The sequence below is a fragment of the Electrophorus electricus genome, chromosome 13, assembly GCF_013358815.1.
Source record: "Electrophorus electricus isolate fEleEle1 chromosome 13, fEleEle1.pri, whole genome shotgun sequence".
In the NCBI taxonomy this organism is placed as follows: domain Eukaryota; kingdom Metazoa; phylum Chordata; class Actinopteri; order Gymnotiformes; family Gymnotidae; genus Electrophorus; species Electrophorus electricus.
Window position 1 is genome coordinate 16735135 of NC_049547.1, and position 13890 is coordinate 16749024.

General features: G+C 33.6%; 1 protein-coding gene across 16 annotated transcripts in view; it reads left to right on the forward strand.

Annotated features, from left to right (window-relative positions):
* The window catches only part of LOC113590636 (titin-like), a 25313-nt gene continuing 11423 nt past the window's right edge, over positions 1-13890 (forward strand). For 6 of the 16 annotated variants that reach the window (XM_035532665.1, XM_035532672.1, XM_035532673.1 and 3 more), the window contains exons 1-32: positions 3-264; positions 1536-1736; positions 1854-1949; positions 2098-2196; positions 2385-2489; positions 2612-2731; positions 3057-3176; positions 3287-3316; positions 3621-3647; positions 6655-6720; positions 6848-7021; positions 8694-8738; positions 9592-9639; positions 9732-9782; positions 9921-9962; positions 10040-10087; positions 10180-10221; positions 10543-10590; positions 10724-10777; positions 10874-10918; positions 11244-11291; positions 11382-11435; positions 11572-11619; positions 11708-11758; positions 12012-12059; positions 12689-12766; positions 12901-12948; positions 13053-13106; positions 13248-13295; positions 13389-13442; positions 13615-13662; positions 13749-13802. In XM_035532665.1, coding sequence (XP_035388558.1) covers positions 1562-1736; positions 1854-1949; positions 2098-2196; positions 2385-2489; positions 2612-2731; positions 3057-3176; positions 3287-3316; positions 3621-3647; positions 6655-6720; positions 6848-7021; positions 8694-8738; positions 9592-9639; positions 9732-9782; positions 9921-9962; positions 10040-10087; positions 10180-10221; positions 10543-10590; positions 10724-10777; positions 10874-10918; positions 11244-11291; positions 11382-11435; positions 11572-11619; positions 11708-11758; positions 12012-12059; positions 12689-12766; positions 12901-12948; positions 13053-13106; positions 13248-13295; positions 13389-13442; positions 13615-13662; positions 13749-13802 — 2068 coding nt within the window. In that variant the 5' untranslated portion in view covers positions 3-264; positions 1536-1561. Of the gene's footprint in view, positions 265-1535; positions 1737-1853; positions 1950-2097; positions 2197-2384; positions 2490-2611; positions 2732-3056; positions 3177-3286; positions 3317-3620; positions 3648-6654; positions 6721-6847; positions 7022-8693; positions 8739-9591; positions 9640-9731; positions 9783-9920; positions 9963-10039; positions 10088-10179; positions 10222-10542; positions 10591-10723; positions 10778-10873; positions 10919-11243; positions 11292-11381; positions 11436-11571; positions 11620-11707; positions 11759-12011; positions 12060-12688; positions 12767-12900; positions 12949-13052; positions 13107-13247; positions 13296-13388; positions 13443-13614; positions 13663-13748; positions 13803-13890 lie in introns of all 16 variants that reach the window. The other 10 variants (XM_035532666.1, XM_035532667.1, XM_035532670.1 and 7 more) reach the window with 9 other exon arrangements.

Sequence of the window (13890 nt, forward strand, 5' to 3'; positions counted from 1 at the left end):
CCTCCCATGTTTTAACCACAGAGCTCCCGTCCCCATCTAGTTCCCCTTCACCATCTTCCCACACTACCCTCTGCCATGGTAACTGTCCTGGCACTTTGAAAAATCTTAATTTTTTCATGATGTAAAGAGGTTTCACCTGTGGATTATAAGGGGGACAAACAACATTTATTGAGGGCCTTAACATCAACTGGGTGGAACCATTCCAATAGGACTACGCAGGCAAAACTACAAGAACTGAAGTAACTACAGCAAACCCCACTGAAGGTATTGCAAGTTTTATATTTATAGTCTTATAATTTGACTAAAGATTTATTGTACGTATAGCTACAGTATTACTCTTATTATCTAATGAGAAGAGTTGAGGGCAGAGGTCCTAAATATTGGATGTGGTGAGTCAGAAGAAAGATACGCAGGGAAGATATTAAGTTCCTCATACAAGGAGTTTAAAAATCAAGATAAGCAGTGTAAAAATGATCATTTCTAGACTGCAAATGTGAGGAGTTCAAAGTATTTTCCATAAACTGATCAGCCTCTACAGGGTCTTATTTTCTGAAATAAACACTAACAACTCCAGTAAAAAAATTTTACTGTAAACAAAATAATAAAAACAAAAATCAATATATTAATATTAGATACCTAGCAGGCAAAAGAGCCACCCTTTGATCCATTTTTGAACAGCTTGAATTGTTCTTAGAATGTTGTCATATAAATCAGTGGTAAATTTTGTAGCTGCAGGTTTTGTGGTTAGTTAATGGTACACCATCCCTTTTCTGTCAGCTTCAACTTACAACTGACAGTGATGTTTGAGATACACTGGCATAATATGGGGTATTGATACCTAGAAATATGAAATAATATTTCAGTTTTCCTGTACTTGTAATGCAGTCTGTATTGCCTCTCTGAAACTCATGCTAGTTACCTTATGTTCTGAAAACTCAAATATCAGTGTTGATTGTCATTTGTTTAATAGATGATTTAATATTGAATATTGCAATTCATTGTATTATTACCCACCTGTGTAACAGGATTAGTAATTATGATTTAGTTATTTCAAAGTTAGAGAGCTAGTAAGAGGCATTCCTGTTATATTATCCACTCCACACACTGAAGATTATAAATGTGAATCTGCCCAGGTTTTCACTTTATAATGAAGTTTGATTTAAACCAAACTCTACTGTTCTGTGACTGAGATGCATCATGTCAATCAACAATGGATTTCCAATAACAACTTTTTTTTTTCAAGGTGTGGCCTAACATTCTGATTAATAAAATGGTTTGCACCCTACAGAGATAACAGAACATCTATTATTGTCAGTACATAATGTACATGTCTACTGTAACAGTATGTGCTTTATTATCATAAATGATAATATGACTATTGGTTAAACATTCTGGTGCAGAAAAAAATCATATACAGCATACAGTAAATATGTATATGACTAAATTATAATATATAAGATATATACAGACTAACATATTCCCAAAGGTTTATTGATCAGAGGCTCTAACTACTATATCTGATCATACTGTAACAGGAACAGAGCCCACATCTTGTGCCAGTATGGACCGCCAGAATGCAGAAGTTGTACAGTCAACCTCTCCTAAAATTACAAGCCATGGTTTCATGAGAGTCTTAAGCCACCCAGCACAATGGCTGATCATCATCACTCTTCTGATATCTTGGTCAACAGCTGGCATTCTCTTGTTTGACTTTGTGAGTCCCGACCAGCTAACTAGTAAGTGATATAATAATAGTAGTAGCACCATCCCTACTGGACGGTATTATCAATCACCCGGATTAACATCAGAAAAACATAAGAAATCACATCTGGGTTTTTTTCTGTTTGGTTTAGCTTTTCAAGATATACGTGCTGATCCCATGGTAGCGCTGAACAAAGCTGTTGAGGGCATTGCAGACAGAATGAGCAACATTCTTACTGATACCCATAGTAAGCCCTGTCTAAACTTCCCACCACACAACACATGAGCAAATATAATGGTTGCCTCTAATCGCTATTGATTTGCAGAATTTAGAAAAGTGAATATTGTAATATCTGCATTTTGTTCTCTTTTTTAAAATTATTTTCTGGGACACAGAGTATGTTCCAAATGTGATCTTTGATCCAGTGGGTGCTGTTATCAAGTGGTCTGACACGTCTGTGGCTTTCCTGTCAGGAATAACATTACTTGGTGACGGTATGTATCATGTCTTCCCCAGTCTGAATTTGCAGTTTTCAAGGAATTGTCACATTTATCTGTTTGCTTCATCATCAATTTAGTCCAACATGAACATTAAACATAATACACAATATGTATTTTCTCCCAAAGATGGACAACACAATGCAGAACCTAAATGTTTTTTAAAATACACATTCTCTCCACAGTAAATGAAGGAGTCATTGGGTTCCTTAAACTTGGTAGTGGTGCATTAGATGACATGAATGATTTGCTTAGGACCCTGGTTGGCTATCTGTTCCATTTGTTTGAAGGTAACTGCACAAGATCTGGGATAATTCAGCCCAAAGCAAAAATATCTGTGTAGTTCCAAAGTAGGCTATTTGGCTTACTCACTCAATTACAGTATTACAGCGTATATATGTCCTGCACCCAGATCTATTGAATGCTGCAATCATCCATCCACTACAAATAGCCAGCAAAGCAGCTGCAGATATTTCAAACAAAGCCAAGGCCTCCTCAGACTCTCTCTTAAACAGATTCCAGGGTTTTGAAGGTAAGGCCAAATACTTTGGGATATCCAATTAACATGCACAATCATGTCATGATTGAAATGCAGATTTTAAATTCAAGCAATATTTAGTGGGCAAATGTCTGATAGAGAGATTGTTGCTAATCACAATGATATTTTGTAGTTTGGATCCCTAAAATGAGCACTGGTATAGAATTAATAAACAGTGTTCTAGAAGGAGCAGGAAATCTCAAAACAACCATAAAAGTCCAATATAAAAAAGCTGCCAAAAGCATAAGTAAAAATGATTTTTAAATACAAATAAGGCAATTAAGTAAGATTTAATGAAGATTGTATTTTATTTTCCCAGGTGCCATTCCTGACATTAACTTTGATCCACTAAAAGTTGTCATAGACACTGCTGAGGAATTTGCTGACAGGAGAGACATGTTATTGGCCTATGTCTCTAATGTCCTGGTGCAAGATAAAGGTAGACCAGAATCTTGTTAAATTATATGATGGACATACTGTATTTTCCCACATTCCACTGCAATTGTCAATGACAATTATCTATAGCTCATCCTTTGTTCTTTTGTATAGATGATACGCCACATGTCATCCGAAGAAAAGGTTAGTATTTGTTCTACATAACATCTTTACAACAACTTTAAAGATTATTACCATAAAGTGTCAGACAAAGTAAAACTTAGTCAATATAATCTGTATATAGAATTTTGTTTTCCATTACATAATATTCAATAACATTTTATAAACTGCATTAATTACACACACACACACACACACGCACATATATATATATATATATATATATATATGTATGTGCATGTGTGTGTGTGTGTGTGTGTGTGTATATGTGCGTGTGTGTGTGTGTGTGTGTGTGTGTAATTTTTTTTTCTATACTAATTGTTCACAGGAGAATTTCTGCCACCTATGGAAAAAGGTTAGTTACCTCTAAATCTACATTATATATTAATTACACCAAAATGTAAAAAACTGTTTAGTTAATCACACTAAAACAAAGAAAACTGTCATTCACAACTGAGTAGAAAAGATCGACTGTCATCCACAAACTTTGGTTGCCATGACATAACCAAGGAGCATGAATAACAGATGCATGCAGCATTACTCTGTTTGGATTCCAGACCCTTTGAATTATTACTACATCAAAAACATCACAAATACTCCACAAATGTAAAAACCAACAACAAAATCCTTGCAAATAATATTATCTACAAATGGTACATGAAAAAAGCACATATTTTCAATAAGTAACAGGTAGAGTATGTTTCTTGTGTAAATTATATTATGAATGTTATTTAATCTTTCTAATATGGTCAACCTCTAAATCTGCACTGGCATTCAACCCTGTCTGTATTCCAGATTCTTCAGTCAGTAAAACTATATTGTTTGAAAATGTGCATTTGACCTAATATTAGTCTGGAATGGTTTTACAAAGTGCATGAAAAAATGACCATATAAGAATAAACATACCCATGTAAAATGTTCTGCCTTCTCTGATTTCCTATGCTGAGTTACATGTTCAAATTCAGGATTCACAGATTTACATCACTGTATGGTTGCAGTGTATGTAGTGGAAGAATTTAACCCCAGTCGTTCCATTCTTGTTAACAAGCATTCAGCATGCATTTTTTAAAACTATCATTCTGAAAGAATATTGAAAACCCAGCAATATTCATTCCAGAAATCTTACATAAGGCTATGTATCAGTTAAATTATTTAAATGTTAAGCAGTAAACCTAGTGTGGCTCCTTAAATTCAAAATAAAATCTTTTTTGAGTTAATTGCAATTTAAATGATAACTGCAGACCATGATTTCTGACAGGAGTTTCAATGGATCTGCTAAGAGAAGAGTTAAGGTTAATAAAGGTTAGATACTGTGTTGTCATTCAAAACTCTGACATGCCCTGCAGATCAGTTTTTTTATATTAAAATCAGTTGAGATCTGATTTTACATCTTGTTGAATTAAAAGACTATAACCACACAAATGGCTTCATGAAAGTTGCAGAGATACTGGGCAGAAAACCGGAAGCTGCCTACCTTACTATGAGAACGATTCTTAAGAATGGGAAAATTTCTACACAAAACAGAAAGGATGCTGAAGCTACAAATGTGGATGACCAATCAGTAGCAGATATGCCTGAAGAGGCGAATGTGGAACACCAATCGGTAGCAGATATGCCTGAAGAGGCGAATGTGGAACACCAATCAGACGCAGATATTCCTGAAGAGGTGAATGCTGATGTCAGCAGTTCACACCTGGCAGAAACATTTGATGTGATAACTGATGAAGAAACAATTAAACATGTCACTGATATAAAAAAGGTGATTCAAATGAATGAAGATGGATCTGAAGACTTAGTTTCATTGGATGTTATACAGGGTGAGGTAATAGTTGAAAGCATTCAGGATACTTCCAATGTACTGTGGGACATGGAATTGGGATCACCTGATGTGACTTTAGATGACAATGTGCTTGAAAGTGTTTCAAAATTTGTTGAAAATGAGGCTTCAATGAAGAATGCTGATGAAGACCACACTAAAATGACTAATGCTTGCTCACACACCACTGTCAATAAGGACTCATTTGATCCAATTGAAACTGGAGCTGAAACAGTAAGTGTTTCTTTTACCATCGATGAGGAAGTAGCAAAGGAATCATCTGACGCTACCAAGCACAAGTTCAAATATGAACACCAAACTCCAACAGGTGCTTGCTTAAATGTTAATTTTGGGCAAGAAGGTATTAAATCTGCTCTTGAAAATGATGGAGATGAAGTAAAAAGGGAAACAGAGAACAAAGTGGAACAAAAACAGGCAAAAGGTCAAGTTAAGCACTCAGGAGACAATGAAGTAGAGTTTGTAATAAAGGAAAATTCAACTTCAGAACTATTAGAAACCAACAAGTATGAGGAGGAGCTCATTCCATTTGCTTTATACAATGACAACATGGATGACGATGAAAACAACAATAACAATGACAGAAAGAGGCATCCAATCAAAAGAGATCACATAAGGCAAAGACACACGGCCAAAGCTGAAGGTTACCTTCCCAAAGAAACAGATGATCAAGGAGATATTTCTAAAGAAAATGAAAAAGGTATAAAAATATTTCTTTCATGACTGAGTGGCACAAAGTATGTTCTTTTTGACAATAACAATACAGTAGCTATTAATTTGTTAAGAAGACAAAATGTAAGCTTGTAAGAGTGTCACAACATCTAAAATTGATCTGAATCTAAAAATTGATGTTTAAAATGTACCCAATTATACTATCAAATCAAGTTCAGTACTACAGTGCTACTGATGCATTATTGTGTTTTGTGTTTCAAGATGTCATGTTTTCTTGCACCATTAGCAGATATAATATTGGAATGTACTGATTGAAATGCACTAAATGAGATTAAATGAGAAATCATTTAAAATCATTTAATGATTTATACATTTTAAAAGGTTAATGGTATTTTTAGTTTAGATTTGGTTTGGTTTGGCTTAGAAATACAGAAAAAAAATGTAATTGCATAAAACACAAATGTACAGTGCTGGTTTATAGACTTTTGGATTATACACTAAAAATCATCTTTTGTTTAGATCAAATACAATCTGTCTCCATGTGGTAATCCTCAGTATTCATTTATTTTCAAAAGATTTGATACTTTCATCTTTTATTCAAAATATTTAATTTTTAATCATTTAATTCAGTTGCACAGGAATTGATTTAAGAGAGACCCTGTGAAATTATGAGTTGATGACATGAGGACCGTGCATCTGTAAGGTTTTATTACTAGTCACAGATACAATTTATACTAATTTGTTCAAATCACCACCACATCTGATGACTACCTACTCAGAAGTGTTGCCTTTGTGGTTATCATATACACTTTGCATATCAAATCATGTGACTAATATAATTTTTCATGAATTTCAGTTCTGGAACAAAAAAGAATAGCCATAGAGAAAAGAGCTCGGGAGGAGGCATACAGGATCCTTCAAGGTAATGATTCTGTTTTATTTCCATGCATAAAGTTAGATAAATTGCATTTGCTAATGCAAAGCCTCTGAAACCATAGAGGCTAGATGCACAAGGATATAACGACACACAAGCATGTTTGTTATTTCAGATATGAGAGCAGGAACGGCTGCCAGAATCGCAGAGGACATTCAAGCACAAAAAAATGAGAAAAAAACAGAGAAAGAGAAGGAACAAGGAAAGGAAAACGTGGAAACAACCACACAAAGCCCTAGACCAAAAGAAAAACTTAAAGAAGAAATAACTGTGACCGCAAAACTTAAAGGTGAGAATCTCAAACCTAAATTAGTAAAGGACGTACACCCGTTTTGTATGCACCCCATGCAAATGCATTCACTACAGTAAATTCAGTATATGTAGATTGCATATGTTATCAAGAACATAACTGAGAGATTCCAATGCACAATAAGGGTTTATTATAATACACACATTATATAAACAAAAACCTCAATTTTATTTTTAGAATGTCAGTAAATTGCAGTTCAACATATTTCTCTAAATCATCTCATATGTCTTATCAGTAGCAAACACATAATTCAGCACAAATTCTCTCCAATACAACCATGCTTGCATAAACTTGCTTCTATGTGCAATACTATGGTACTAAATGCCATTCTCTTGCATAATAACTTGCATAAACATTCACTAGATTTTTAAGATAAAAAGTGAGAGGTACATTAAATTCTTAAAATTATTATCTTTCTATCAAATTTTCCAACCTATTATATTTTATATAAGGCAGCATACATTTTCATTTACATTTTTTTCATTTATTCATTCATCAATTTAACACAAAATAGTATTATCAAAGGTATGGATCAATCCAAACATTAAAAAGCTATTTTATTCTCCTGTTTTTCCCTTCCATTTAGCAGGGCCTCCCATAATAACAGTAAAACTTCAAGCAAAAAAAAAGGTTTCAAACACTCAATATGAAATTAAAAGTTCACAGTTCTAGAGTTTCAACAGGAGAGTTTATTTAAGCTCGAATATGATACCATAAATTACTACACAAAACGGCACAGTGCATCATTGCTAAAACAGAGGGACATGATTATCAGCAAGAAGGTTTCAGGGGACAATCACTGTATACCTTATTCAGAGACTAAAAATGTGGTTTTATATGAATTAACATGATTATTTGGGCATAAAAATGGAAGTTGGTAAACCAGTAATATAAACTAGTAGTTCTAAAGAAGACAAAGCCAACAAAGATAGGTACAACACCATTAAATCTATGGAATACAAAGGTGAGGCTTACTCATTTTTCCAAGTTTCCTAATAATATGTTTTTTCTCCAGATGTTTTGTACAGATCATGTCAAAACCTTTGACAGTTCTCACAAAGAAAATTATTTTTACTTAATTCTTCCAAATATAACTCAACACTATATACTTTATATGCCTATCCAGCCTAATGGCCTGAAGTAACAGGGACACAGCTTTGGACATAACTCCAATTGTATTGTTGTTTTTCTAATATGTGCACAATAAATATCTTCAGAGTAGAGAACCACTTTTACTTATTCCTTAAGTTAAAAAGTATGATCTGGATTATATATATATTTTTATTGTCTACAAAATATTTTTTAAAAGCAAAACCAGATCCAATAAAGAATTGTAGCCCTGCTTATATATTATACATAAATATGCACAACATTGCACACACAAAAATACTCTATATACATACATATAAATACTTTATCTTTAAACTCTGCCAACACAGTTCTATGGTTTTTATTTTACAACCTCATGATGTATGCTGCTTGTTTTTCCTCTGTTCTTCAGCCTAAACCCATTGTTGTACGGTCTGCACCATCTGTATAGTCTACTTGTGTTTTGTTTTTGCAGACGTGTTGTCACATTGAAAACCCCTGCACTTTTCTATCTACACGTGACAATTATTTTTAATATGATTTCTTTTTGACTCAATCACAGAGCCAGATATAAAAAAGGAGATTAAACCAAAGCTTGCCAAGAAAGGTAAGGTACGCTTCCCTAAACCAGCACAAGCTTCTGAAAATAATCAACAAATTCTGCCATTTAGTTTAGATGCTAAAGGTGTCACCATCAAAGATAAATTACCTCAGGCTAAGAAAGATACCCAGGCTCAGTGCACATAAAAACACATTTATGTTACTATTTGCATTGATAAAACATGTAAAATGCTTAATTATACAATGAATGACATTTAATGTCTAATGTTAATGTGTCTGCACATTTTAAGTTAAGGCCTTGATCAAAGTTCCTGATCAATTTTAATTCTTAATTTTTGTATTAGGTTTAAACCTGATGGTTTCCTGAAGCAGTTCCCTCATGTATGAGTTTGTTTAGTGGTTAACGTGCAAAAGGTTGAACCTATGCCCTCTCTGATGAGGAAAGCTTAAAAGGTTTTCTGTGTTGTTTTACATGATGTTCTGTATTGTTATACTTGATTAACACTTTTTTTTTGTTCTGGAGAAAGCAAAGACAACACCCACAAAGAAAGGCATTCTTTCCCTAAATGAATAAATACATCATAATCAATCTATTTAATTTATTTTTCTTCGCTGTGATAATGTGCAGATACATGTCAGTGTAGATGAAGTGATAAAGATGAATGTCATTACTATTTAGCTGTGAAACTTAAATGCAAATGTTTTTGCATTTGAACTTGCCCCAGTCAGTAATACCAATTAGTTACTTTGATGTGTTTAGAAATTTTCTAAAACAAACAAGAAAATGAGGCCTATGAAAAACCCTTTGCACATAATCTTGCGAGATTTTATTATTCAGTTTGCATTTGCATGTAGAAACTACAAATTACTCAGGAAAAAATACCCTTTCAACATTTCAGGGGCTGAAGTTACCAAGGAGAAGGTTAGACCAGTCCCAGTCAAGAAAGGTATGAATACTTATGGAAGAAGCCTGTATACCATAAACAACTGTTCATATTTCACGATGTTTACAGCTTTCATGCTATATACTCTTTTAAAGAACCTGATGCTCTGAAGGAAAAGCCAATAGTTGAACCTACACCAAAGAAAGGTAATGTAACTTTCATAATGTCTGTGTAACCTTGTTGATAAGGTTAACAATAAAATTCTGTTTTTTTGTGTTTAAAGTTGTATTTGCATGTACAAACTACAATTTAATCACAAAAAAATTACTTTTTTAACTTTTCAGAGGCTGGAGCCAAGGAGAAAGCTAAACGAGCTCCAGCGGAGGGTATGTTTGCAAAGGGATTATTAAATGTAATCAGTGAATTAGACAGAAGTAATCTTTATTTTTATTGTTGTTTTCAGAGGCTGAAGTTACCAAGGAGACGGTTAAACCAGTTCCAGTCAGGAAAGGTATGAGTGCCTATGTAAGAAGCTTGTATACATTAAACAACAATTCATATTTCATGATGTGTAGAGTTTTCATGCCTTATACTGTTTTACAGAAGCTGAACCTGCTCCAAAACATAAGCCTGCTGAGAAGAAAGGTCAGTTACTTTGAGAGGTTTTTTAAAATTCTTTTTAACCAAGTTTACAACCAAGTTCTGCTTCCTCTCTAATTTCATTACACTGCTGCACAATGACAATAAAGCATTCTAATTCTTTATATTAACAATTGTATTTGAGCATAGAAAATAAACTTTTCGGAAAAACTTTTTTTTTAAATGTCAGAGCATGAAGTTCTAAGGTAGTCCCAGTGAAGGCTAAGGTAGTCCCAATGAAGAGTATGTTTGTAAATCGGTTAGTACATATAAAACAAAGAAAAACGAGGTCTTACTAAGAATTATTTTTTTTTTTTCATGTTTCAGAGGCTGAAGTTGCCAAGGAAAAACCTAAACTAGTCGCAGTGAAGAAAGGTATGATAGATGGCATGTATGATAGAAGCATACATGAGATGGGGCACTGTTACACACTTTAGAAGCAAGTACATTAAGCAGATATTCATATTATATGATGTACACAGTTTTCACGTTGTATAATGTTTTACAGAACCTGACACAGCTCCCAAAGAAAAGGCAAAACCTGAACCTGCTCAGAAAAAAGGCAATATATATTTTGTGAAATCTTCTGCTTTCTTTTGATCAAGTTCAGCTACACGTGAGCATAGAAAATGAAATTTATACTTTATTAACATTTCAGAGGCTGAAATTTCCAAGGAGAAGGTTAAACCAGCCCTAGTGAAGGGTATGTTTGCAACGAGATAATTAAATATAATTAAATGTGCTTAAATGTAAACTAAGATAAACAAGAACTTACCATGTATTCACTGTTCAATGATGGCACTTGACCAAGTGCGAGAAGGGTTAGTTCAACTTGTTGGTCTGTTCGCCGGGCTTGATGATTCGATCGCAAAGGGGGCCCAGAGTGCTTAAAGCCAGAAACGAGAGACCAACAATAACTGAACCAACCTGGGCTACCAACACCATCAATATTTTTGAACTATTTTAAACTATAATTTACTCTATAATTTATCATTTTTATAATTAAAGTTTAATTTCATAATTTTCAGAGGCTGAATTTCCCAAGAAGAAAGTTAAACCAGTCTCAGTCAAGAAAAGTATGAGTGCCAATCAAAAAAGTCTGTGAACATGAAATAACAATTCACATTTTACTGTTTGCAGTTTAAAGCTTTATACTTTTTTTGCAGTACCTGAAACGGCACCAAAAGAAAAGGCAAAACCTGAACCTGCTCCAAAAAAAGGTAATGTGACTTTCATATTTCTTCATTCTTCTTGTTCACTAAGTTTACAATCAAGTTGTGTGTCTATTAGGATTAGAATTGTACTTTAGTATAGAAACCACAGTACACAGTAAAAGCTTACTTTTTCACATTTCAGAGCCTGAAGTTGCAAAGGAGAAGGTTAAATCAGTCCCAGTAAAGAAAGGTATGAGTTCCCATGGAAGAAGCCTGTTTTAAATGTGTATGCATATTTTATGATGTGCACAATTCTCTTGATTTATATTGATTTTCAGAACCGGAACCTGTTCCAAAGGAAAAGACAAAGCCTGAAACTGTTCCTAAAGGTAATATGACTTTCTTGATGTCTGTGTAGTTTTATTGGCCAGGTGAAAAAGTAAGTTCTTACTTTTTAACCTTGCATTTGAATTAAAAATATAATTTCCTCATGAAGAACTACTTTTTTAACATTGCAAAGGCTGATATTGTCAAAGAGAAGGCTAAGTGAGCTCCAGTGAAGGGCATGTCTGCAAAGTGATTTTTTAATGTAAATAAAGAAAAACAAACAGTTAGACATAACTTTTATTTTAACTTTTTCAGAAGCTGAAGTTTCCACAGAGAAGGCTAAACATATCCCAGTCAAGAAAGGTATGAACGCCCATGAAAGAAGCCTGCATACATTAAATAACAACTGACATTTCACTAAGCCACTCCCTGGAACAGCCACTGTCCAGTTCTACATTAGCAACTGTAAATAAATGCAAAGAGACCTGTCAAGTTTTCTGATCAAAGGAAAATATCAAATGGTGTCCATCTGGAACCTGCACGTTCATGTGGAGATATCCTCAAAGTTTAGAGCTTTTCCAAAGCCAAAAAGAGGATGGAGGAAACAGGATGGAAAAAACGAAACAAAATGGAGATAGATTATTCTGTAAAAACATTGTTTATTTGTTCGAGCGCCGCAGTCTCGTTGACTTTTTTCCTATCTAGTACCGCTATGTTATGTCCGCTTTCCAAAATAAAAGCCTGAAACAGAAATTTTGTTCTTTTTAACAATAAAACTATCTAGCCAAACAGCTCAAAAACTAATTTTACACTAAGTTTCTTTAGCTATGTTTTAACTTTAAATTTGATAGATAAATAGTTGTGTACCATTTGAGGCTGAACAAATATTCCACATAAAATAAACAAAAGAAAAGAAAAGAAAAGAAAGAAGCCTGTATACATTAATTAACATTTTATGATGTGTAGTTTTCATTTTTTATAATGTTTTACAGAACCTGAAGCAGCAGCAAAAGTAAAGGCTAAACCTGAATCTACTCCAAAAGAAAAGGCTAAACTTGAACCAAAGAAAGGTAATCTAATTTATGCAATGTTTTGTCTTTTTTTTTGACCTATGTTTACAGCTAAGTTCTGCATACATTATGTTAAAATTGTATTTGAATCTTGAATAAAAAATTTTATCAAGAAACGTTTTTTAATATTTCAGAGGATGATGTTTCCAAGGAGAAGGTTAAACAAGTCCCAGTCAAGAAAGGTATGAGTGCCCACAACCCAAGGCTAAGTACATCAAACAGCTATTCATATTTCAAGGTCTGTACATGCCAAGGATTTATTTTGATGCTGTATATTGTTTTACAGAACCTGAACCTGCTCCAAACGAAACAGCAAAACTTGAACCTGCTCTAAAGAAAGGTAATCTTTTCATTCTCATTGACCAACTTTACGATTAGGTTCTGTTTCCATTTTCTTTGACACTGTATTTAAGTATACACTACAATTTTGATACAAATGAAAGAAACACTGTCAAGAAATAACCTTTATTATTTATTTTAGAGACAGAAGTTGCAAAGGAGAAAGCTAAACCTGTACATGTCAAGAAAGGTATGAGTGTCTATGAAATAAGCTTATATTCATTAAATTACAATTTGTTTTGCGGTGTATAAAACAGTTATCACACTTAATATGGTTTTATAGAACCTGAACCTACTCCAAAGGAAAAGACAAAACCTGAGCCTGCTCCAAAGAAAGGTAATTTCTCTATGTAATATCTGTTTACCTTCTGATAATAGCGTTCTGTTACCAAGCTCCTGTAGTACACCTGTGAAGGATATGTTTGTAAAGTTATTACTAAGTGTATTAAGTTTATTTAGTGGACAATAAAGACTTTGTAAGAAAAAAACTTCTATTTTCACTTTTTCAGAGGGTGAAGTTTCCAAGAAGAAGGTTAAACCAATTCCAGTCAAGAAAGGTATGAACGCCCACAAAAGACACCTGTGTACATTAAACAACAATTCATATTTTATGTGTACAAATTTGCTGCTAATTATTTTACAGAACCTGAAGCTGCTCCAGAAGAAAAGGCAAAACCGGAACCTGCTCTGAAGAAAGGTAATCTAACTTTTATGCCATTTCATTCCTATTAAATGTAATCAGTGAATTAGACAGAAGTAATCTTTATTTTTATTGTTGTTTTCAG